At 39.2% G+C, this 27,255-nt stretch overlaps 2 protein-coding genes across 2 annotated transcripts in view; one reads left to right on the forward strand and one right to left on the reverse strand.

Annotated features, from left to right (window-relative positions):
- Positions 1–3,507: 3,507 nt before the first annotated feature.
- Positions 3,508–4,449, reverse strand: LOC307111288 (olfactory receptor 1J1-like; the record flags this gene model as incomplete). The annotated part of the gene is made up of 1 exon (XM_079791073.1): positions 3,508–4,449. One exon carries the CDS (start codon positions 4,447–4,449, stop codon positions 3,508–3,510), a length of 942 nt encoding a protein of 313 aa, XP_079647199.1.
- A 10,494-nt stretch (positions 4,450–14,943) lies between these two features.
- LOC307111071 (uncharacterized protein) overlaps positions 14,944–27,255 on the forward strand; it is a gene marked incomplete at both ends in the record, with an annotated part of 28,071 nt that continues 15,759 nt past the window's right edge. Inside the window, one exon of the mRNA XM_079790773.1 lies at positions 14,944–15,878. Coding sequence (XP_079646899.1) covers positions 14,944–15,878 — 935 coding nt within the window. The remainder of the gene's footprint in view (positions 15,879–27,255) is intronic.

Genomic DNA, 27,255 nt, shown 5'->3' on the forward strand with positions numbered 1-27,255 from the left:
GTCTCACCCTAATCAGCAGCACCTTTTTTAAAAATCACACTTAATTTGTATGTAAGTACTAGAACTAACTCTTAGCCTTCTCCCAAAATATCTTAAGCTAACCAAATAACTTAAAACACTGTCGGTGAACTTCTCCAGGTATTTTAAATTTCCAATGGAGTTTAAGAAGGCGTGAGAGCATTTGTGGTTAATCCAATGAATGAATTTGTGGTTAATCCAATGAATCTGCTACCAGCAGTTTAAGAAGGCGTGAGAGCATTTGTGGTTAATCCAATGAATCTGCTACCAGCATTTAGTGGCCAGTAGCCAGTGCTGCTAAAGGGCTTGAAATGTACAAGACATCCTGCCCAACGAAGAACTGCCCTATTCAAAGTGTTAAGAGTACCCCCACTGAAAAACACTGATAGCCAAACATGCAAATATTTCCCCATTTTCTTATGACCACTTTCAATGTTTCTTTGAAATACATGGTAGATTAAATTAATAATCCTCATAAAATATCTCAAAAGTACATGAAAACAAAACAAAACATGATGACTAAGATTGCTCTGGAATGTATTTTTATTTATATCTACTAGATGCCCAGTGCACAAAATTTATGCATGGGGTGGGGGTGGGGGGGGCCTCAGCCAGGCCTGCACCCTCTCCAATCCAGGACCCCTCAGGGGATGTCTGACTACCGGCAGTCAGACATCCCTCTTGCAATCCGGGACCACTGGCTCCTAACTGCTCACCTTCCTGCCTGCCTGATAGCCCCTAACCACTCTGCCTGCCAGCCTGATCTCCCCCTAACTGCTCCCCTGCCTGCCTGATTGCCCCTAACCGACTCTGCTTCGCCCCCACTACCGTGGCTTTGTCTGGAAAGATGTCTGGAAGGATGTCCGGAAGATGTCTGGTCTAATTAGCATATTACCCTTTTATTAGTATAGATTAGAACTGGACTGTTCCAAGCTCACAATTAGTAGATATTTGGATCTCCATTATAAGGAAATTGTTATGATGACCCAGGAAATGCTTATAATTTCAGGTCACTGAAATGAAAATAGAACTTTGAAGCATTTCTCAAAAGCAATGAAGTACACTATATTTTGTGTTAAAACTAATTATTCTAAGCCAGGGTGAGGACTATCTGGCCCACAGGCCATAAAAGGCCCACAAAATCATTTGGTCTGGCCCTGCCAAGGCATTAGGGGTGAGTTAATTAAACGTTTGACCAAATATAGCAGGCTAATTTTTAAGTTGATAATTTTGTATGACCCACAAATGATGTTATAAATATCCAAATGGCTCTTGGCAGAAAAAAGGTTTCCCACCCCTGCTCTAAACTAACATCAACAGGAATGGCAGGGTAAGGACCCCGGAATATACCTACTCTAACAAAAAATGAAATATCTAAAAATCCTGTAAAAAATAGTTTATTTCCTGATTTTTTTCTAAGGTCATGGGAATGATAAGATGAATTGTGGCCTCTTTGAGACTGGGAATCTAGAACACTTGGAGATAAAATACCAGATGAAAAAATCTACGTATTTTTTAATTCACAGAAATATTTACTTGTTCCATCCAACATACATATTTCTTTTTACTTTTGAGTGATCAATCCCTCACTCATAAAAACCAACCCTTTTTATCACTTCTTTCTGCCAAGCAAGAATCTGAGATCCAGAAAGTTGTCAGAATGGCATATTGTCTTTTTTCTCATTTTTCTGAAGTCTAGTTGCATTTATTGTACCCACCTTTGTGGTGATGGGGCATAGGAGCAAGAGTGAGAAAGGGGTGACAATAATATGCTTCTTTGGTTGCTACCATATTGAAGAGGTTTGACTTCTCTCCACCTGGATGATGGTTAAAACTAATTCATTCTTATGTTATCACTTCCAGGCCAGGGGATATTCAGAGATTTCCATACTAGACTGCCTTCCCAAAAATCCTCTGTGATACAGCTAAAGTATATTTTCTTCTGTGACTGTTTCCCCTCATAGCCCCTGGTTCTGGGTGGTGCATCCCCTACAGATCTCTTACTCTTTCTTAGAATCTCCCAGACTTTCTAATGGATTTTCTTGGGAATAACTGAAAATGGTTGCATATCAGTTCTCTCTCACACATAATCCACCTGTGGTTCATAGGAAACATTTGTGCTTTTATTGCCCCACTATGAAAATAAGTGAAGGTGTTTCTCAAACATAATTCATTCTCTTTCTTGCTCACTCTCACTCTTGCTCTCCTCCCATTTCATCTTTCCTATTGCTTTTCACATTCATTAAAAACAGGGGATATATATATATATATATATCAAACTCTCTAAATGGTGCTGTTGAAGCTTCTCCAAGTTTAAGGTGAGGAGGAAGGCACATCCCCCCAAGGGAGATTTTGGGGCTCACTGCTCAGCTTTATCCAAAAGAAATATCTTTACAAGAACCTCTCATCTTCTCCATATCTTAGCACTTTAGATCCAGATTCTGAGGCTCAAGAGTTATGAAATTGATTATTGGGTATTTCCTATAAACACCTTTATTATGTGCCTTACAACTCCCTTTGGTATCTGGTGTCTCTGAAATCATGGTGCCTCCATTGGAACTTCCAGTTCAACATCCCGAGACATGCTGCTCCCTTTGCCTTGATCATCAGGATGAGAGAAGACTTTGTGTGTCTGAGTAATTCTGATTTGTTAAGTCTCTGGTAAAGCAGCACCTTCTCTGGGGAGTTTTTCATATATCCTCTGCCACTGGGCTGAGCTAATTATTCCTCCTCAGGACACAGCGTTCTATAGGATTATCATTCTTGGCTGAATCGCTGTGGAGTCAGACAGCCAAGATTCAAGTCTTCCTTTCACTAACTGCAATTCTAAATTGTTCTTCACCTCTTTGAGCCTGAGTTTTCTCTACATATCTCTTAGGGTTGTTCTCAGGATTAAAGTAGATGGCTTTAATGCATATTAAGCTCTCTGACTGGTACCTGAGACAATGGATGTGACATTTATTTTGTTGCTGAATATCTGCATGTGTTGGGGAGAAAGGATGTGTGAGATATATTCCTAAAGGACAAGAAAACAGTGTGTTAATTATTATGTAAGGAGTGTAAAATTTAATATGTTATAGAAGGGCTCAGAGTCCCTAGATGTGTAGGTACCTGGGGGAGCAGAAGCCATATCATCACCAAAATGAAAAATTCTTTCAAAATGAAGATGTGAAAGGCCAAACACATTTTACAACTTAAAAATTGGGGGAAGGACCAGCCCTGGCAGCTTCTATTTAATGATACCAGCCAAAGAGACATAGTATCCTCCAAGTATTTTATAATCCCCATTATTTAAAAAAAAGAGCAAATTAAGTCCTATAAAGCACATCCTGTGTTACTATTCCCATAACAAGTCCAAGAATAATGTCAGCCAAGGTTTGTGATCGATAGCTATAGAAGGAAGACAAGTGAGCTCTGTTTTTAATAAATTGTATTTACATGCTATTAAGGAAATATGATCACATGGGTGTTTTAAAAAGAAAGGTAGTATCAGCTGGAATAATATGTTTTCTTATGCAAGAATTTCCTCAGTGCCCCTTTCATGTCTTTATTTCTCAGGCTATAAATAAAGGGGTTTAGCATGGGAGTCACCACTGTGTACATCAATGAAGCGATTATGTTATTGTCATTGCTGTTGTTGGATGAAGGAATAAAATATAGACCAATAATTGCCCCATAATAGAGAGTCACTACTGAGAGATGAGAGCCACACGTGGATAGGGCTTTACGGATGCCCTTGGTAGAGGGAACCCGGAGGATGGTGGCCCCAATATGGCCATAAGAAACCAAGATGCATAAGAATGGAAGCATAATGGCTGTGAATCCTGCAGTAAAGATTACCAATTGGTTGAGGGAAGTGTCTGAGCAGGACAATTTGAGCAGGGCAGCAAGGTCACAGAAGAAGTGTGGGACAGCGTGGTCAGCACAGAAAGACAGACGGGCTAGGAGGAGGGTATGCAAAAGAGCACAAGCAGAAGCAATGACCCAGGACCCAGCCACCAGGATGATACAAATGTTCTGACTCATGATGGTGGTGTACTGAAGAGGGTGACAGATGGCCACATACCTGTCATAAGCCATTGATGTGATCAAGAAACTGTCCAGATCAGCAAAGAGTATGAAAAAATATGTCTGTGAAACACAGCCTTCATAGGGGATAGATAGGTGCTGGGTTTGCATGTTCGTGAGCATCTTAGGGACAGTGACAGATGAAAAGCAGACATCAGTAAAGGCCAAGTGGCTGAGGAAGAAGTACATGGGCGTGTGCAGGCGAGAGTCCAGCCTGATGAACAGGATGATGATCAGGTTGCCCAGCACCGTGGTCAGGTACATGCCCAGGAACAGGGTGAAGAATAGGCCCTTCTGCCCTTGTGGAATGGGGAACCCCAGGAGGAGGAACTGGGACACGCTGCTCTGGTTCTCCCTCCTCATACTGGTACCCTAGCTGGAGCAGACTGGTGGGAAAAGCTGAAGGAAAAGGTGGAATTTCTTGGAATTAAAAAAAATGATAGCTGTGACATAGCATAATAGAGTCATTCTTTTGATTTAGAGAATGTCTTCATATTTTCTTACATTTTATGTATATTTTGCTGAATAAATGTAAAAGAAGCATAGCTTAGGATATACAGCCACTTCCTTTCTCAATGTAGTCCCAGTCTCTGTAAATAATAATACTAACAGTTAATGTTTATTAAATGTTGTTTTGTGCCCTGGTCTAATAATTTATATGCAGTAACTGGCTCAACAACCTTAAATATATGAATTAGATTGGTACTGTTATTATTTCCACTCTTCAGATGAGAGAGCTGAGGCAGACACTCTCACAGCGGTAAGAAAAGGAGAAGCTGGGATTTGGACCCAAGCATTTTGACTCCAGAGTTTGTCCTCTTGAAACAAAGCAAATTATTTGACATCAGAAATCTCATCAGCCTTCATAATTTTGTGTGTAATGATCTGTTTAACTCTGTATCCCCTGCTTGTCTACATATCCCATAATTATTTCTAATTGGTTCATTGGTTGTAGAACCAGAATCTATCACAGATAATCCATGCATACACAATATAAATTTGCTGATCAAATAAAAGATGTCTCATCCAATTAAATTCATCATGTCAGTCCATTTAAGAAACTTACATCAGGCCTTATTCAAGACCCCGGTTTAGTCCTAATAATCCTAATAACATGACATCACAAAGAAGTGCATCTAAAAACCAAAATAATTTTAAAGAGGAATTCTAATCCTTCCAGTGTTTTTAAATTAGCCTACAAGAGATTTACTTCCTAACCCAGATCATTAATTATTGGAATATCACTATATATAAATTTTAAAGGTAGGAATTAACTATAACATATCAAATCTTACTATACAGCTACATTGATTACAACAAATAATGTATTTTTACAAAGGTAAACCAATAAACCAGTGGAGGAAAATGGAGTGCCTAGAAACAGACACATTTATAAAGAGGACTTGGTAACTGACAGAGTGGCACTATAAATCAGTGAAAAAAATATAGACTCTTTAAGTAATGGTGCTAAGGCAGTTGTCTTTCCATAAGGGGAAAATAACATTATATCACTACCTCACACCATACATAAAAATAATCCCAATAAAAAACTTAAATGTGAGAAGCAAATTTTCAGAAACATTAGAAAAATTTTGTAAATTATAATATGATCTTAGGGTAGTAACAATTTCTTAATCAAGACTCCCCAAAGCATACTACATAAATATAAATTTGATTGCATTAAAATAAAGTTTCTTTAGTACAACCACTACCACCGCAACGAAGCCACAAAGAGACAAGCCATGGGTGGAGAATACGCACTGCCCAAATCAGTAAGAGATTAGCACTCAGGATACATGCAGGATTCCTATGAATTAATAAGGACAAGACAAAAAGCTCAATCAATATGAGCTAGAAATTCACAGAAAAAAATGAAGTCAAATAGTCAATAAGTATATTTAAAAAGGACTTACTTTCCAAGTGATGACAGATGCAAATTAAAATAATGAAATATCGCTGATAAAAATTTTTTAAATATATATGAGAACATCATGCAATGACAGGAATGTGAAAAAAAGAAACTTTCAGGCATTGCTATTGATTATTTAAAGTAGTTCCTCTATTTTGAATATATCTTATAAAGTTGAAGATTTATATTCTCTTTGATGTAGTTGTCTTTCTCCATCTATCCTGCAGAAAAATGCTCTCACTTCTTCATAAGGATAAAGACCTCATAATTATTTGCAACTTTTTAATAACAAAGAACTAAAACAACTAATTTCCCAGTAGTAAAAAATGGATAAACTCAGGTTAGTTTATTCATGCAATCAATCCTATCCATCAGTAAAACTAAATGGACTCAATACCACATGGATAGATCTCTAAAAATTAATTTTGGGTTAAAGTAGATGCAAAATTATGCCTACAGATGATATATCAAAACACTCAACAATACTGTATTATTTATGGTATGTATATGTGCTAAAAGTATAAAATGCATAAAAAATATTAAAAGACATAAATTAAAAACTTCATGATAGTATTTAACCCTATAGAGAAGGAAGCAGGAGATAGGAATGGGTAGATGGAGCTTTGGCTGTGTCTGTACCATTCTGTTTTGTTTATTTTAACTGTTAGAAACAAATGTAGCATATTCTGAGTGTGGGTACCTGAGTCATATGTTTTATTTATTTTTAAATATTAAATAATCAGAATATTGCTCTAAATGAAAAAGAAACACTTCTAAGGTCACATTCTCCAGAAAATGTTACTGGTTGAGAGGGTAAGATAGAGGATGGAGGGTGAGGTATGTTCAAATGTAGGAAAAATCTGTCTGGGTAATAAAGTGCCATCAGTTTGATTAATGCACTGTACAGCTGGGTAATATTTACATCTTTAAAAGAATGGCTTCATAATAATCATAATAATCAATGTTAGGAAGGCAGTGTCTCCCTCTATTTTTCCTCCTCAATTTCCATGATTCCTTTAATCCTATGCTTTCCCACCAGCAGTTTAAATAAGTTTTACTATTAAAGTTTAATGCAAGTACTTTGACCAATACCTATAGCCAATGGGCAATTGTCAATCCCAAAGGCCTGTGGCAAAAGCCAAATATTCTACTCCCAGGCCAGCTAGTCAATACTAAGAAAATTATTGTCATAAAGATGCTATAAGGAAGCAGAGAATCCATACCCTGGTAATTCTCTCCCATTTAAAGAAGGGGCAAAGATTGCTTGTTTCATTCCCACCTAAACATACACTATCCAACACGATGGAAGGAAGCAGAAGCAAGAAGATAGTGTCTAGAGGTCTCATCATCACTTTGTCAACTGGATTCCGAAGGCCACCATATGCCACCAGACCTGGTTTCCCACCCCAACTGAGTGAAAGGAAGAGTATAGTTATGAACCAACTTAATCCAATAAGGAAAATTTCATTTCAAATGATAACTTTCAATGACTACAGCAAAGCAGCTGACTGGCTCCCTATATATCTGGGACCAGATATCAAATCAGTATATTAATGAATGCTTAATCATCAGGTCCCCTAGAAATAGGTTAAGATGGTTTGCTACTTAGCCCCAGAGGCAGAGAAGGCTTTCTGCACAGATTCCAACCCTCGGACCCAAACCTGATCCCACAATCTTCATGGGTTGTGGGAAATGAGTAATGGAACATACTCTTAAATTTCTTGAGATTCTTCAGATTATCTGGGTCAGTTTTTCTCAGGGGACATGCAGAACAATAGCTGTGTGGTGTGGCTTCCAGAGCATGGAGCCTTCCATATCCCTTCCCAAAACACCACCCTCAATAGCCTGCAGATACCTTAAATTCAGCAAGAGGAAAAAAGCTTTAAGGTCCCAACTACAGACTAGGTTTAACAGTAAGTATTCCTGAGAGACAGTCCTCTGTACAACACTCTCACTAAGATAGAATGGCTGGGAACCATATATTTGGGGCAGGGGGGAGCAGGTTTAGAGGGCTGAACAAGGGGTGAGGAGGGGTAGAGGTGAGGGGTGGGGGTTACAGGTAGAGTGAAAGCAGAGGCTGTAGACACTGAAAGCAAATTTACTATCATTCCAATTTGACTTAGATGGCTGCCAATGAGATGACTGTGATGGGGCTAGAAATAAATAGTCACAATTGTCAATAAAATAGGATTTAGCACCTAATTTGGACAAGGTGCTTTTCAAATACTGCTCACTTCTTCCCACATAGGCATCTAATTCTCATGTTATGAGGAGAAAATTGGGACTCAGTGATGAAACTAACCCAGTGTTATAGCACTAGTATATGGTGAACGTGGGATTTGATACTAGGTCTATCTGGCTTCAAAGACTAAATTCTTCCCACTGTATTACATGATTTTATTAACTATATTCTCAAGGAAGACAGTGCTTGCTGCCTGAAAGCACTTTAGGACTTTAGGAAATAAATCAGAAAGTTTGAGAATGAATGAAAACCTATGGTTTCAAGATATGTGCCTAGATGGTAATATCAATAATAATGACAATAACAATTATAATAAAGACCATTTATTAATCACATATTTATTGTGGAATATATGCCAACTTCTGTGACATATATTTTATATAATATCAGCCTAATAGGACCACAAAAAAAGGCATTATTCTTATTTAACCATTTGGAAACTAGGACTTAGAGAGTATAAATAATTTGCCTAAAATATTCAGCATGGAAATAGGAACAGGTCATTCAATCTCAGATTTATCAGATATCAAACCCATGTTTCTAACCACCATATTATATTTTCTCTAGCAGAGCATAATTTGACCCAAAAAAAAGACATCTGCTCCTCATTAAAGAGCAGAAGATGGGATTTGTAATTTCCCAAAAGCTTTTGGATAGATGTATTGCCTCAGTCCCTAATCAGATGACCAAAAGTGAATAGAGAAACTAGAATACCAACTACTGAATTTAAAAAGACAACTGCCCTCTGAGGTAGGGGTAAAAGGGAGAGATCAACCAAAGGACTTGTATGCATGCATATAAGCCTAACCAATGGACACAGACAACAGGGGGATGAGGGCATGAGTGGGGGGATGGGGAGGGGGTAATGGGGGAATAAGGACACATATGTAACACCTTAATCAATAAAGAAATTCTTTTTAAAAAGACAACTGCCTGCTCGGCTGGCATGGCTCACTGGTTGAGTGTTGACCTATGAACCAGGAGATCACAATTTGATTCCTGGTCAGAGCACATGCCTCCGTTGCAGGCTTGATCCCCAGTGCGGGTTGTGCAGGAGGCAGCTGATCAGTGATTCTCTCTCATCATTGATGTTTCTATCTCTCTCTCCCTCTCCCTTCCATTCTGAAATTAATAAAAATATATTTTAAAAATAAATAAATAAAAAGACAGCTGCTTATGAAGTGAATTTCTTGGGGCTCCAGGTCAGACCCTGGTCAATGTTTTCGATGGACTACCTAATTTCAGCCAACAACGGAAAGTTTAAGGCAACCATGGTACATATCCATTGGAAATAATATTATTTAGCCAATGAAATGAGTTCATGAAAAGCATATGTTATAATATTTGAAAGAACATAATAAAAAAAATTCTATACATGCATATTTACAATTATTTGCAAAAACCACAGACCACTGTTTTAAACCTGGAAGCTTGTGCCCATAGTTTGGATGCAGGCCAAATCTTCAGCAAAAATGTAAAAGAGATCATACTTTCCTAGAGATGAAAGTACAAACCTCAAGGAATTATAATTATTACATCCATCTAAGTTATTCAAGATGACACAACAAAATTATATAAAGTGTTTGACATAAATCATTCACATACACACACACACACATACTGCTGACTGCAGCCTATAAGAACTGCCCTTACCTAGCTCAGGAGTAATAAATTCAAATACTGTCAGCTCTAAGATATGCACTAATATTTCATTTTCTCTCCAAAAGGTTTAGAGCTGGGAAAGAAAGAAAAGTCACAAGCTCAACCCTGAAGTGGGAAGAAGGTACACTCTCTCTTTTAAACCAGATCTAGGCAAAGACAAGGGTATCCGTTTTTACCAGCCAGGGACAAGGAACAATTTGGGAGTAATTACTGCATTTCCTTAACCACTCCCAGTGGAGATGTGCCTTAGCCATATACTAAAGACAGTCAACTCCTTTGGGAATATAAATGAGAACTTTTATATTTGCAGATTCATTTTTTATAAAGAATATTCACACCCATGATCTCATTTAATCCTCACAATAATTCTTGAGTTAGATAGATTTTCACCATTTTATTGCATTTGAGAGTTAGTCAAAAGAAAATTACCAAAGGAGGATTCAAACCCAAACACATTAGCTTCAAATGTAAAGTCTAGTTCCATTGCACCATGAAGCCTCCCTTGTAACAGTGGGCTCTGTAGCATATGGACTTCTTCCTTCTCATATTCAATCTGGAACTGGGAGAAGAGCTGCTGTTAATCCCTGGGGAATAAAACACTTATCAAGGAATACTTGGGTTTCTGTTTCTCAGAAACAGAGATTTTTTTTCTTCCTGAAGAAATACCTGAATGCATGCAGGAATATTTTTTCACAGTTATGACACACTAGGCTCGGTGCATGAAATTCATGCACGGGAGGAGTGGGGGTCTCCTCAGCCCAGCCTGCACCCTCCCCAATCCGGGACCCCTTGGGGGATGTCTGACTGCCGGTTTAGGCCAGATTCCCAGGAACTGCCCCCAACTATCCCCCTGCTGGCCAGGTCACCTCCAACTGCCCCCCCCCCCCCCTGCCTGCCAGCCTGATCGCCCCATGCAGCCTGCTGTTCGGTCATTACTGTGACAGAATCCTGGACAATTTGTATATTCCTCTATTATTAGTATAGATAATAACAGTTGGCACATCCTCAGGGTTCAAAATCTATTCTTTAACCATACGAATGAGTGTGAGAAGCCTCTGAAACCTATTTTATTAAGACCTGCAAATACAGAGAAGAGTTACAGAATCAAGGGGAGGAGATAGCATTTTATTAATTGTTTTTCAATAATTTATTCATTCATTTACTCATTCATTAAAATAGCATGTACCTATTATGTAGCAAGAATTTTGTGAATACTGTGAGTCTATATTTGAAAACACAGGGTTGTTTTTTCTTTAAAAGAGCCCAATCTAATGAGCAGGACAGACAAAGCAGTGTGTGCTATGGGAGCAAAGAGGTGGGCTATATCAACCCCAAATTTAATGGGTGAAGCAGGTAGGCTTGTAAGATATTTACACATAAGCAGACACTCAAGACAACCAAAACAAGTAAAAGGTGACTGGACTGTGTAGAAGAAGGACATTGGGAAGGGAGAAAAATTATCACCCACGTAATGAAGCTAACTCCACAGGGAACACTAGAATCCAACCTCAAATCTGTCCACCCCAGCAGTGAGTGCACTGAGGTGTTTATGTGCCATCTCCTGTCTGTATTTAACAGAGGACAACTGGGGGTGGTAGTAGAGGGTGAACAGTATTTCTAGCACTTCTGGCCGGCTGAATGTATAAGCAAATTGAACTTCAGTGGCCAAAGAAAGTCCTCCTCAAAGAAGTAAAAACAGTTGTCATTGGGGTTCTAGCCAAAATGCACTGAAATGGTACGTTAAACAAGTATGAGCTGGGAATTTGCCTCCTGCACTGTTCAGACCCTCTCTCATGTCCTGTGACAGATTCTCCAAGATGGTGGCCATAGGTGCAAACTGAGGGATAGACATTGATGTAACATAGGTAGATGACATGAGGGTCCAGGTTACCTGGTTCTGAAATTTACTTTGGCTCTATCTACTAAGGCTTAATATCAAATTTGCTGTTGGGGCTACTGACCTTATGACTTTTTGTGCTGGGCAGCACTTACGTAGCTCCAGTCACTTAATGGCCCATAGTTAGGCATTTGGACTCTACCGCCCAGCAGCTTGGCAGCAGCTCCTACCTCCAGAAGCACAGCATTGAAGCTCTTCTAACTGAGTCTGTTGGAGGCTCCATGGGGTGCCATTATCTACCATGGATACTGCCAGCACCATGGGTTCCGTCAACTTAGATGACCCTTGGACCACAGTTTGAACCAGCCGCAGAGCCCTCTATTGCTCTATATCCTACTTAAAGCTGGCAGTCTATCAAGTCATTTGACAAATTGGCGAGATCAGTGTTCCAGGTGTGGTGGTGGTATGTCTCCAAAATCTTAAGAGGCCTACAAAGTGCTGTGAAAGGTGCAATAACTTGTCCTTTGCTTTCCAGGTAGAATCCTCTCTTTCGTCTATCCCATTGTAAGCTCTTCTGTCTATCCCGCACGGCCTGCCACAGGTCTTTCCTCTGACATTAAGTATGTCAGATCTTACTCCAAAGTGTCTCCACCCTGACTCATTACTCAATCTGTCCAAACCCCCACACACACCTTTGTCTGTGAATTGCCATCTGCTCCTGTCTATACTGCTTACTTACATCACTTCCTGTGTCTAGTACCTGAGTTCCCTAAATTCTGTATCCAAGCCTTTTTGTCTGTTCGACCTACCTACTAGCCCCACCATGTCCTCTCTGGGGCATGTCTGGTCTGTCTTTGCCAGGGAATCCAGTGCCTATAGCCAATCTAGCTTATGGCCCACTTTGAGTTTGCTAAGCTGCTACTGGCTAATATTTGGAGAATTTTCTTCTCTGGCTTTTGCCTAGAATGCTGTTGGACTTCAACAACTCTGAGTTGACAGTCTTTCCCAAGTCCTCTGCTCCGAGGTCTAAAACTTGTAGCAGTAATATAGTCATCACAGCTAGAAAGAAGCTCTGCAGGGAGAAGCTTTGCTATATTGACTACCTTTCAAACTCAGACATGAAAAAGGGCAAAATAAATACCCAAAGAGGATTATCTCAAACTATAAATACTTATTTGTTGTCCTATATATCTCACCCCTAAGAATCACTAATGATACAGCAAATTATCATTTTCTCAAATGGTCAATTTCAAAGAACCTGAAGCTTTTCAATTTTAAGAGATAAATTTTTATGGGTTGCATGTGTCAACTTTTTTTTCTTATTCGCAAGTTTGCTTTCTTTGTGGGTTATTTTTTGCCTATTTTTCAGCCTCTTTTCCTTCCTTCATTCCTTTTTCTTGCTTGAAAACTATTTTCATTTGATGTAACCAAATCTAAATTTGTCAAGAAAGCAATAAAACTTCCCAAAAAAGGTAATTATACCTGTCTCTACCCACTTTGCATTTAATAATTATCACTAGATAGAAAAAATACAAGGTTACCTGGTGGGTAGGTACCCAATGAGATCCCTTTGAATGGGATATGGTTCTACCTAAATCCTTAGAGGCCATTTAGTCTTTTGGCTTTCTGTTTGAACCTGGTTGGAGCCAGTCATTTTTTTTAAACCTCTCTGGAGTTTGACCTATGGGAAAGCAGAGCCTGGGACAGAAGGAAGACTAACGGTGCCTTGAGAGCTTTCTCTGTAGGCTCATTCTCTAAAGTTCCAGGCACAAACATCTCTCCCACAGGACACATTTCTAAAAGAATCAAGGGGAAATTGGACAATTAATCCAAGTTGATAGGTGTCTTCAACAGGAAATTACAAGTTCTTCTCCCTACCCCCTAGGGTTCTCTCCTTTGCTAGTTATACTCTTCAATTCATAGCTCTGGGACTAATCAACAGAAGTAAAAATTTGAGCTTGTAGATTCTCTTTTGATGCCCAAGAACGTCTAGGACCTTGCAAGCTGATATTTAGGTCTCCTAAAGAGAATCTCCAGATACACCCACCAAACATCGGATTATAAATGCAGGTAAGGTCAGTATTATGAATGGAATGGGTACTTTTTTTCTCTCAGCAATATATGAGTTTATATATGGGTATAGAAGAGGAAGAATCAGAAAGATTATTTTGGCATGGAAGAGGAAAGAATGAAAAAGGGGAAGGGAGGGGAGAGGAGGGAAAAGAAGAGACATGGGGTGACAGGAGAAAGAAGATACAGAGGCAGAGAGTGAGATGGAAGGAAGGAGAAAATGAGAAAGATAAAGTGAAGGGATAGACAGGAAGAGAGAAAGAGGTGAAAAGAAAGAAAAGTGACTCAAGGGATAAAGACAGAGACACAGGGAAGCAGTCTTTCAGAAGGAATCTCCACTTGCTGGATCCTAACATAGAAAACCAGGTCTGGACAGCACAGAATTTAAGCATTCCAAAACTGTTTAGGTAGTTAAGCCAGGAGTTTAAGGCAGGCTTCTTACACTTTCAAACTATTTCCCTCACTGCAGGAGGGAGAATGAATTAACATAACCCAGAGTTTCTCAGGGATCCTTTACTAAATTGAAATAAATATATATGTATATTCATGAGTTTTCTTTAAGGAATGAGGTACTATTCTTTGTAACCTTTTATTTAAATTTTTGCCTCTCATATGAAATTTAAAAATGGATACTGAAGTCAAACTAAAAGTTGTCATGCCATGGCTGATGGTTTGGAGCCTCACAGAGCATCCTTGGGACAATAACGTGGCTGAGACATCAGATTCTATAATCAGGTCCCCAATGCCACAGATGCACAAATTCTGTTTTGTCAGTGAACTAAGAAAAGCTGGCTCACATTAACATACCTCACTGACAATTTTTCTAATTCCCTTATGTGCCAACATATAAGGAATATATGAAAAACGGGTTAAGTTTCCCAGTTTCTGAAACAAAACATACATATTTTTCATATGACGGCTAAAAATCATTACTACAGAGTCCTTAATATTCTTAACCATATATATGCATATCCCATGGACACAGACAATAGTGTGGTGAAGGCCTGGAGTGGGGGGTATGGTGAGCTAGAAGGGGTCAATGGGGGAAGAAAGGGGGACATATGTAATACTTTCAACAATAAAGATTAGTTTTAATATTCTCAACAATTCTTCATCCCCAACAGACAGAGGAGGAGCATGAGGCCTGAGAACCAGAGCAGCGTGTCCCAGTTCCTCCTCCTGGGGCTCCCCATCCCGCCAGGGCAGCAGGGCGTGTTCTTCACCCTGTTCCTGGGCATGTACCTGACCACGGTGCTGGGCAACCTGCTCATCATCCTGCTCATCAGGCTGGACTCTCGCCTGCACACGCCCATGTACTTCTTCCTCAGCCACTTGGCCTTCACTGATGTCTGCTTTTCATCTGTCACTGTCCCTAAGATGCTCATGGACATGCACACTAAGTACAAATTCATCCCCTATGCAGGGTGTATTTCACAGATGTATTTTTTCATATTTTTTACTGACCTAGACAGCTTCCTTATTACATCAATGGCATATGACCGATATGTTGCCATCTGTCACCCTGTTCAGTACACCATCATCATGAGGGAAGAGCTGTGTGTTTTACTAGTGGCTGTGTCCTGGATCCTGTCCTGTGCCAGCTCCCTTTCCCACACCCTCCTTCTGACCCAGTTATCCTTCTGTGCTAACACCATTCCCCATTTCTTCTGTGACCTTGGGGCCCTACTCAAGCTGTCCTGCTCAGACATCTTTCTCAATGAGTTGGTCATGTTCACAGTAGGGGTGGTGGTCATTACCCTGCCATTTATATGTATCCTGGTATCTTATGGGTACATTGGGGCCACCATCCTGAGGGTCCCTTCAACCAAGGGGATCTGTAAAGCATTGTCCACATGTGGGTCCCACCTCTCTGTGGTGTCTCTATATTATGGGGCAATATTTGGGCAGTACCTTTTCCCAACATTAAGCAATTTCATTGACAAGGACATCATTGTGGCTCTCATGTACACGGTGGTCACACCCATGTTGAACCCCTTTATCTACAGCCTTAGGAACAAGGACATGAAAAAGGCCCTTGGGAAACTTTTCAATAAAGTAACATTTTTCTCACAGTAATATCTGTGACTTTTATTTAAATCAAACTCATTTTTGTGGATCTCACAGATCTTATTTTTTTCATTTGAGTATGTCTGAAAATTTTAAGACTACTGGAAACATAAGCCCTAAGATAAATGATGGTATATTGGATGTACTTGGTAAAAATTTGTTGATCTGAACTTCATTATCTTATTAACAATGCTCTCCTTTATTAGTAGCTTTTGGTTAGCAAGTGTTAGAACAATTTTATTACTGATTTCTGCAACTTGGAGGCATAAGATATATAATAATATACAGTTTGGTTATCTGTTATTAGAGGAGATTTCTTGGAAACTCTTATATTTTGAGTTCATAATCTCAAGCTTTATCCTAAGAATATAAAGAATTTAGCTACATTTCTCTACACAATCTTATGCAAAATAAACAGGTTTTATTTTCATCTTTATGGGCCTATTGAAAGCAAGGAATCCAAACTACTTGTCATTTATATAAGAAGAAATGTATTACCCTCCAGCAATGATATAAAATGTTATAACTCTGAGATGAAGGTCCCCTTAGGAGATCAAGACTGGTCACGGGACCCCTTTGCCGTACTGTGTGGTTGATATTGCTTAGCCCTCATACACAATAATTAATGAAAGCATGCTTCATGCTGTCATCCTTTGTAGATACAGATACATACGATCACATTACAGTGCATACTCTCTGCACACATCATCACTTTCCTATAAACGCCACTCCAGTTCCAGCACTGACTATCCTTCATGGACATCCTGCCTTCCCAAATGAAGAAAGAAAGCAAAGCTTCCCAAGGTTTAGTGTGCACAGGAATTCCTGGAGAACTTGTTAAAACACAGATTCCTGAAATCTACCACCATGAAGTCCAACTCAGTAGTTCTTGGATGGGGTCCCCAAATTTGCACTTATGATGCCCCCAGATAATGCTGATGCTGCAGATCTGTGAACTCTGATTTGAAGAGTCTGGAGTAAAGAATTAAATTATGTTGGTATGGGATGCAAAATTATAAGACCTTACATGAACTCTGGGAGTGGGGAGAGTGAAACAAGGGAATACTTAAATTATGTTAGTAATAGAGAAATCTCTGGTTTGTGTTGTTATTTTCAGATTGATTCTGCCTGCAGTACATTTCTTTTCCAATCTATAATATCAGAGGCTCTTTCCTGAGCTATTGGGTTTTCTTTTGTCTTTCATATATAACATAGATACATCAGATACTATATATCATGCTTTTTATTATCACAGCAGACTATATGTTCTATGCAAATGAAGCCAAAGCTTTGAAAAAAATTACAACCTATATCCATTAGTGACTTTTTGTATTTATGAAGCCTTGTGGGATTTCAGTGACACTTGTAATTTTGCTAATGTCACTCAAGCATATTTTGATATTTTAACTGATAATTATTTCACACACAATGCACAATAAAATATACATTTGTTATAAAGCACTATTGATTTCCAAGTACCTATATCCACAAAGGGACACTTGAGTTCTTGACAAGGCACTGAACAATTTTATGTTATAGGATGTCATTCGTGTCTAAAAGTCCTCATTTGACTTGCCATGCTCCTCGACACAGTCCACAATATAGCATTTGTCATGAGTCCCACCCATATTATTGTCATTATGGGCATCAAGCTTTCACCCCAATCTTTTTATCTCTTTTTTGTCTGCCAGATGCAAAATGCATTATGTTTACCCAACTTTATACATAAGTATAAGACTTATTACTACATAATCAGCAAAAAGAGTGACATTTAAGGTTATAGTGATGCCCCAAACTCTAGTCTGTTTGAGGCATAAAGTTAGAAATAAAAACATTTGAAAGAGTTTAATATGTAATATATGTGTTGAATATTAAATAGCAACTTTCCCCTTATTATTTATTTACTTCATTCCATAAACTTTCATTTAGGCTTATTGAGGTAAAATTGACATATAAACATTGTATGTTTTTAAAGTGTACAATCTAATGTTTTGATATGTATACATTGTAAAATGATCACCACAATCAAGCTAGTTAATATGTCTATCACCTCCACATAGTTATCCTCTTATTTACTTTTGTGTGTGTGATGAGAAGACTTAATTTAAGATCCACCCTCTTAGCAAATATCAAGTGTACAATACAGTATTGATAACACAGTCATCATGCTGTACATTAGATCTCAAGAATTATTCATACGTAACTGAAACTTTGTACATTATGACAAGTGAAATAAGTAAGACTCCAAAAGGCAAATAGTATATAATCTCACTTATATGTGGAATCAAAAATAGTTAAATTCATAGAAATGGAGAATAGAATGTTTGTTTCCAGAAGATGGGGGAGGGAAAATTGAGTGATGCTGGGAATTTCTTATTTTTATGAACTCTTATAAGATATTGGCTAATATCTTATAAGAGTTCAGGGTCACCTTGGCAGATAAAGGTTATAGAATTAGGAACTCTATAACCTTTATCTGCCAAGGTGACCCTGCTAGCGGTTCTCAATCTGTGGTTGAGAACCACAGGTTTAGAACCACTGCTATAGAGTCTAAGACCACTGGAAAACACAGATATTTACATTATGATTCATAACAATAGCAAAATTACAGTTATGAAGTAGCAACGAAAATAATTTTATGGTTGGGGGTCACCACAACACGAGGAACTGTATTAAAGGGTCGCGGCATTAGAAAGGTTGAGAACCACTGGTCTAGAGCCTCCTGTTGCCCCCACCAAATTTGGTGACTTTCTTATTTAATCTCTTTATTATCATCTCCCTGAAAAATCAATTCTACTCAGCTTAGTGACCCCAGGTTTGTATTATGAGTCCAACTAATCGAACTTGTCATCCAGTGAAGGATCAAATGGTTCTCTTTTTTCAGGCTGTACTTAAGAATAAACAGGATTACAAATATTTGTGAGACTCAGATGTAGCTGTGTAAGAGGAGAATTTGGGAAAGCTGTATCTATCAGTGTGTGTGGCCTCAGGCAATTTACTTAACTTCCTGTGCCTCAATTTCTTCTGTGTAAATTGAAAAACATCTAATATATTTTTTATTTCAAATAAGTGAAATGCTAAATTTTGCTTAGCATTACAATTGACCAAGAATAATGGATATTAGCTTTTCCTTCCTATGCATCAGAGGTGAATTTTGGAGAACCTGCATAGATAGCTCCTGAATTAAGGTGACCATGGGAGCATGGCATGTAAATTATAATCCCAACTCAAAGGCAATCAGCTGTCCTAGGATCTAGCAACACATCTTCCCTGGCTTGAGCTATAACCAAATTACTAAGGAGCAATGGATGAGTGAGTCAGTACGTGGGTAGCTGAGGAAAGATATCAGAAGAGCATTTTATTCTCTTTCCAAATATTCACTCAGAGAGTTGTCCTGACCTTGAGCTGAGGAAGCTGCCTTTTGGCATCCCAGCTTATTTTGCGGAAAAACAAAGAATGTCCTACACCCCCACTAAGCTCCAGGCATGGAGTCTCTTTGTCTGCAGGCTTAGTCTCAACCAGTCCAGAGCCAAAACAAAACTTGAATAGGGTTGGAGACTTTCTTGCTAGTCTAGAGGAAGCATGCTTTGGTTGGCCTGCACACACCCGTGATTACTTGGCTCAGTTTCTTTGGTTGCACTCCAGTTGTCTGGATACCTGATCATTTGCTGAGCCCTGTCAGGCCCATCCTCCAAAGGAGTAACACTGTCGTTCACAAGTTTAGCCATGGGTTGGTGACATTGCTCTGAATGGATTTTTCTCAAAAAATGTGTAGTCCATGTGCCTGTTGGGAAGTGTTTTATCAACACCTGCCCTGCTAGATTGGCTTTCCCTGGTTATAGATAGCCCAAGCCCAAAGCAAAAGTTCTGTGATTTCAATATGTACACAGAACTTTTGGAAGTTGTTTTGGAAGTATGCAGTTTATTTGGGCATTTCCCCTCACCATGCCAGGGTTGTCTCATGACCTTCCCCAGTGATCTCACTGGGTTTAGAACAAAGTTTGCTACATTTTTTAATAGCATGTGCAATGTGCTCACAAGTTTACAAATACTTCTGGAAGTTAGTAATCACTGACATTGCAACTGACCAGTTTGTATCCTTCTCAAATGTTGAAGGTAACATTACTCTTTCTTTTTATAAAAAGAATTGATATACAATTTATTTCCTCTTGTTTGTTTTTGATAAATATTTAGTATAACTAGATTATTCAGTTCGAAGCAATCAATTTTTATTTTTTTATCTTCTTTTTTTTTAATTGAATTTCTTGGTGACATTGGGTCACCATACAGATTTTAAGTGTACAATTCAATAAAACATCATCTGTACACTGTTTTATGCATCCATTGTAATTATTCAAAGTATAGCAAAAGACATTCTACTCACATTATACCATCAAAATGAAAAGATTTATAAATAACTTTATCTAATAAAACTTGAAAAAAATATAACAAAATATTAAGAGTAGCTATTCCAAGATGATGGAATTATACATGATCACTGTTTTTTCCTCAACATCAATTTTTAACTTATATTTTCCACAATAAAATATTATTTTTATAATCATAAATTTAAATATATTTTTAATTGTATATCAACTTATTTTAGCCAATACCTATCCTTTGGTTATCTGGAATTTGTTCTGAAGATAGAAATCAATCTTTCTCTTCTTTATGAGAGAATCACTAAGAAAGTCCATGCTGTCAACAAAAAGATACTAGATGATGTTATATACTCTGCTACCAGGGAGAAAGGCAGAGGGCTTATTGGAGAAAATTAAGTACTTAAAAAATAAAAGTAATTTTCCCTTTTGCATTAGAAATCAGTTGTGATTTCATTTTGGACTAAAGGAGTTTTCTGTCTATCCACATGAGTATAAGGGACCTGGTGTCATAATTATTCCAGGATTAAATCTACATTTTATTGTATATTTTATTAATCAAGGTTCTGGGTGGGGGGGGGGGAAACCATCATTGTTATTTGAGGCAAAAAGTAAGTTAAGTCAGGTAATTAAGTGTCAACAAAGTCATTGAAAGTGTTATATAGAATCACAGGCTATAGGATAAGTCCTCAAGAAAAATAACCTTAAGAAAAAAACAGTCTGACCCATGTAAACAAGGGTTTACACAAGGTTGTGGTGGCAGGAAGCTGTTCAACTCTACCTGAACTTCAATTTCTACATGAACTTTTATCTTCAGAGCCCAAAAGAACTGGCTGAACTCTATATCACTAACTCCAAGTTTGGAAAAGACAACCCAACTGACTCAGTTTGAATCAGCTGATTCCATGTTTCAGTCGCCTGTGTTCAGAGAGCCCAGGTCATATTTCATGCAACTTATCAGCTTGCTCATTATTTTCCAGCTACACTGGTCTTTTCATACTAGCCAGACCCTTTTTCCCATAAATCTTGGGACCTTCACCTGTGCTAGAAAGTTTATGTTGCTACTCTTCTTTCTTCTATTCCTGATATAGCTGGTCACTAATCCAGGTCCCAAATTATATTTAACTTTCTCAAAGAAGTTTTTCCTGAGCTCTAATCTAAATTAGGCCCTCCAGTTATAGTTTCTCAGTGATACCACCATTATCTCTCCTTTCCAGTACCAATCAGAGTTTCTGACTATATGTTTACTTGTTTGTTTATTGTCAGTCTCCCGAATTAGCTTGTAAGCACAGAGACTGTACCTGTTTTGATTAACTTTAAATATCCCATGCCTACTGGCATTCCTGGCATAAGATAAGCAATCGATAAGTATTTGAATATGTGAAAAATTACAAACATGGCTCCCTATACCCACTGTGGAGACATCTAAGAATGGATCTACTTCACAGTTACGTTCCCAGAGTAGTTGATAAATATCTATAGCACCCATGAGAAAATAAAGGTCTGCCTGCTTTAGAAGGTGGAATTGCATAATGGACTAAGCTCCAGGTTGGGTAGAAGAGAGATCTTAGTTTGGATATTGACTTGTCCTCTTATTAGCTATGTGATCTTAGGCTGGTCAGTTAACTTCTTGGAGCTCTCTGTATCCTTATCTGAAAATGTAAAGTAAATATACTTGGCATATAGGTTGTATGGATTAAATGATAGATGTCATTGACACATTATAAACATATCATAAATGATTTTTATATCTATGATCCTGCAAATGGTCCCTGAAATCTTTGCCTTTTTCATTCTCTCACTGCCTAGGAATAACGCAGAACTATTCACATCTCTGGCTCCTCCCCTCTTAATCTCCTATGTTTCCAGGACATTCCCAGGATTCTGCCATTTGAGAATTATAGAGATCACTTCCCTGATTCTTTTAGCTACATAACACTTAAATGGCACCTGTTGATAAAGAAAATGGCCTAATTCTTTCCTGTTTACTTCAGAGAATTTTACTATTTGTACCTCTAAGGGTGCAGATGGAGAAGTGGAATCCTTTTTCTCTAGAGCCTAGATCCACCACTTATGGTTCCTTGGGCAAGTCACTAAACTTTCTAAAACATAGCCCAAATTCACTCTGAATCCCATATGTGTTTCCCTACTCCCCAATAGAATTCTTGTCCCTGAAATCCTTCTCTCCACAGTAACAGAATGATCTCTCCATACCATAAGTCAGATGGTGACTATATGCTGCTTAAACACCCATCATGCCCATAGGTCTCTGTACTGAGAATCTGCACTCCATGGTCACATGTGACCTGCTCCTGCTCACCTCTTCAATCTCCTCTCCTATCCCTCTCCTTTGCTCACCAAACTTGAGCCACATTTGTCTTCTTTCTGCTTCTCGAAATGCATGTGCTCATCCCATATTTGTATTTACTGTTCCCTATATCTGAAATACTCTTCCACCCAATTCTTTACTTAGCTAGCTGTTCTTATTTATTCCTTCATAATGAGTTCTTTGCTGACAAATTTAAAGTAATCTGCTAGTCATCACTATATTTTGTTTTTATTTCAGCACTTTTTGTTTGTGTGTGTGTTTATTGCATGACTCCTCTGAGTTGAATATTATCTACATGAGTTCAGAAACCTTACTGTATTTGTTACCATTGTTCTGGTACTTACAGCAGGGACTGGCACATAGTAAGTATTCATTGAATGTGGAATGAACAAATGAATTAGTTTGGATGCCTCCTCAAAGCCAGATTAGTAAAGAGGTTAAGGTCAAAGGCTCTGAAGTCAGAGTTTCCAGATTTAAATGTTACCTCTGTCTCTTTCTAGAAGTCTCAGTTCCTTCATCATAAAATTGGCATAATAATAGCTACCTCATAGAGTCAAACTTCAGTGAGATAATGCATAGTTATTGATTCCATCTTTATTTTATGCCTGTGTTTTCATCAAGACAATATTAGGGCAAGAACGGGTTATCCCTTAGTTACACCAGTGGCATGAAACAGGAAACCACACATTCTGTGTCTCTGAATTCCTCCTGGGCCTATCTGAGCAGCAGGGACAGCAGCCTCTCCTCTTTGGCATCTTCCTGAGTATGTACCTGGTAACCCTGATGGGGAATGCTGTCATCATCCTGGCCACTGGATCTGATCCACACCTTTACACCCTCATGTACTTCTTCCTGGCCAACATATCCTTCACTGACCTTTGTTCATCATCTACCACGATCCCTAGGATGCTAGTGAACATCCAGGCCCACAGGCACACCATCACCTACGCTGCATGCCTCTCTCAGATCTACTTCTTCCTGTGGTTCATTGGTCTAGATGTTTTCCTCCTGGCAGTGATGGCATATGACCGGCTTGTGGCTATCTGCCACCCCCTTCGCTACACCTTAGTCATGAGTCCCAGATGCTGTATCCTGCTCATGGTCATGTCCCTAATCCTCACTCATTCATACTCTCTAACCCACACCATTCTCTTGGCTCAACTATCCTTCTGCACTGACAACATCATCTCTCACTTCTTTTGTGAACTTCTCCCCCTGTTGAAGCTATTTTGTTCCAATACTTATGTCAACCAATGTGTGCTGATATACTAGTACTGGGGAGGGGCATTAACCATCTCGATCCCCTTGCTAATCATCATTTCTTATGTCCGCATTGTGACTGCCATTGTGAGAGTCCCATCAGTTACTGGGAAGTGGAAGGCCTTCTCCACCTCTGGCTCCCACCTCTCAGCAGTTCGCCTGTCCTATGTGTCTGCCATTGGGGTATATTTCATTCCCTCTGCTGGTGATTCTGCCCACAAGGACTGAATTGCAGCTATGATGTATGCTGTGGTGATCCCTATGCTGAACCCATTCATCTACAACTTGAGAAACAAAGACATGAAGAGAGCTTTGGGGAGGCTCCTGAGCCGAAGGAATTACCTACATCCAAATCCTGCACCTGCTATTTGCTAGCTTCCCATTCTAGAGCAAATTAAATAACCTCATTGAGCCACAATTTCCTCACACATAAAAGGAGGTAATAAAATATTCTCTATTATGCAGTGTTTCTAGGAGGGTTAGGAGAAAAATCCTATATAATAAAAGCATAATATGTAAATCAACCAAATGGCCAAACAACAGAACGACCATCTGGACGACCATCCGGGACCATGCTATGACACCCACTGGTGCCAAGCCAGCCAAGGTGGGTGTGATGCAATTGGTCAGGGGCCCAGCCATCGCCCCATAATCACCCCGCAGAGGGAGGCCCAGGCCACCAGCCAACAGAGCAATCAATTGGGGGGCTCCACGATCACCCCAAAGAGGAAGGCCCAGGCCACTGACCGGCAGGCTGTGGTGGGTGGGAGGGGCCTCCCTCTGCGAAGGAAGCCTGGGTCCTGGGTGCCGGAGGGAAACTGGTGTCGGCAGTCGGGGGAAGGAAGGCCTACTCTTGCACTAATTTTGTGCATTGGGCTTCTAGTATCTATATAAATATGTAAATTTACTTCTTCCAGGTCTTATGCTTACTAGTATATCTTCATTATCTTCAGGAATATTCAACACATGCCTTTGATGTAAATACTTGCATTATACAGAAGAGAAAACAAAGGCTCAAAAAGGTTAAATTATTTGCCTGAAGTTACACAGCTAATAAGAGGAAAGCCAGAATTTGAACACAGATATCTGATCCAAAATGCATACAGTTAATGGTTACTCCGTGCCTAAATGGGCATAAATCCACGTACTCCTCTCAATTATTTGTTTTCTCTTTTCTTGCTTCCCTCCTACTGTTTACACACACAATTCCAATCAACAACTTCTTCCAATACCAGCAAATGACTAGAAGTTGAGGCGAGGCAAATAAGAAGCTAGAGGAGGGAAGAGTAAACAGCCACAGAGATTCTGGTATCCCTCTCAAGTGAGCAGGCCCTCTGCTTGAACACAAATTTCTAGTAGATATTCTGAAATGACTTATGTATCAAGCTACATGATCAGAAAGAAGGGTACTTGGATCACATTATTTGAGGTTCTCACCAAGTTTATTTTATTGAACCATCATTTTTCAGAACTATGCCATCAATAGACAAGTGGATAAAAAAGCCGTGCTACATATATACAATGGAATATTACTTGGTCATTAGAATGAGATCTTGCCTGGCTGGTGTGGTTCAGTGGTTGAGTGTCAACCTATGAACCAAGAGGTCACAGTTCAATTCCTGGTCAAGGCAGATGCCCGGTTACTGACTCAATTCCCAGTGTGGGGCATACAGGAGGCAGCCGATCAATGATTCTCTCTCATCATTTATGTTCTCTCTCTCTCTCTCTCTCTCTCTCTCTCTCTCTCTCTCTCTCTCTCTCTCTCCCTTCTTCTCTGAATTCAATTTAAAAAATATTTTAAAGAAAGAATGAAATCTTACCATTTGCAAAAGTATGGATGGACCTAGAGGATATGTGCTAAGTGAAATAAGGCAGTCAGAGAAAAACAAGTATCATATGATTTCACTTATATGTAGAATCTAAAAAACAATATAAAAAAACAAAATAGAAACAGATACAGAGAACAGTCTGATGCCAGAGGAGAGGGAGGTTGCAGGGCAGGGTGAAAAAGGTTAAGGGATTAAGATGTACAAATTGGTAGTTACAAAATAGTCATGGATGTAAAGCACAGCATAGGAAATATGGTCAATAGTCTATATATATAAAAGCCTAAGCAACCGTTATGACCAAACGACCAGAACGACCGGTCGACCAGTCACTGTGACACGCACTGACCACCAGGGGGCAGATGCTCAACACAGGAGCTGCCCCTGGTGGTCAGTGCACTCCCACAGGGGTAGCATTGCTCAGCCAGAAGCCGGGCTCACGGCTGGCGAATGCAGCTACGGTGGCGGGAGCCTCTCGCGACCCGGCGGCAGCGCTATCGAGCAGCGGCACCCAGCCCCTTGGAGGATGTCCAACTGCTAGGACCCCTCCCCCCCCCCGTGCATGAATCCATGCACCAGGCCTCTAGTATTATAATAATTATATGGTGTCAGGTGAGCACTGGAAATAATCAGGGGGAACACTTTGTAAAGTATATGATTATCTAACCACTATGGTGTACACCTGAAACCAATACAAAATAATACTGAATGTAAACTGTAATTGGAAAAAAAATTTTTTTAAGAAAATCTGGCTTATAATTTGATCATAAGAATTTGGGGAGCATAGCCCTAGGTCTCCTATTCTAAATTAAGGGTTCTGAAAGAGAAAAGGTGGAAATGTGAGACCTATCATTGGGACATTTAGATAGAGTTATTTGAATCTCATACTCCTTTAAATCCTACAGATGGGTGGAAGCATTCCACTTTCCCTTGGCAGACAAGAGTAGGGGCCCACTGCCTGATTGCCATGAAAAGGTTCGGTGATAGATTTAGCACTGGCTACAAATTCTTTCTCTCTGATTCTGCATCCTTGAGATGTGACTTTGTATCTCCTCCAAAGAGGTAAAATTTGCAACCCTAGAATATGGATTGGCCTTACATCTTCCTTTTGCCAATAGGGTAATAGCAAATTTAACACAAGCAAGGTATTGAAAAATGTTTGTTTTCTTGCTGTTCTTGGAACAGTGGCGACATGTGAACATGCCTTTGCCAGCCTGTCCTATGATGAAAGGCATGTGATCCTATATGCCTCCCACTGTTTCAGTTTAAAAGCAGCCAGGCTCCAGGAGCACTGTCACCCAGTCGATGGACTGCTGACTGCAAACACATCAGTGAGCCTACCAAAACCACTAAGAGAATTACCCAGGTGAGCTGAATCTAAACAGCTAACCCATGGAAAAGAAAACTAAGTAAATGGTGGTTGTTTTCTAAATACTAATTTTGGAGTTGTTATGGAGCATTTGATAAATGAAAAAGTTCTCCCCTGAGGTGGATTATGTGCAAGGTGATGTTTGCCTTCTTAAAATGCCTGCCTCCCTCCCTCATTTCTCTAGATCCATAACTTGAGACAGATTTAAGCATAGTCCCA

This window comes from Cnephaeus nilssonii (assembly GCF_951640355.1).
Source record: "Cnephaeus nilssonii genome assembly, chromosome: 14".
Lineage (NCBI taxonomy): Eukaryota > Metazoa > Chordata > Mammalia > Chiroptera > Vespertilionidae > Cnephaeus > Cnephaeus nilssonii.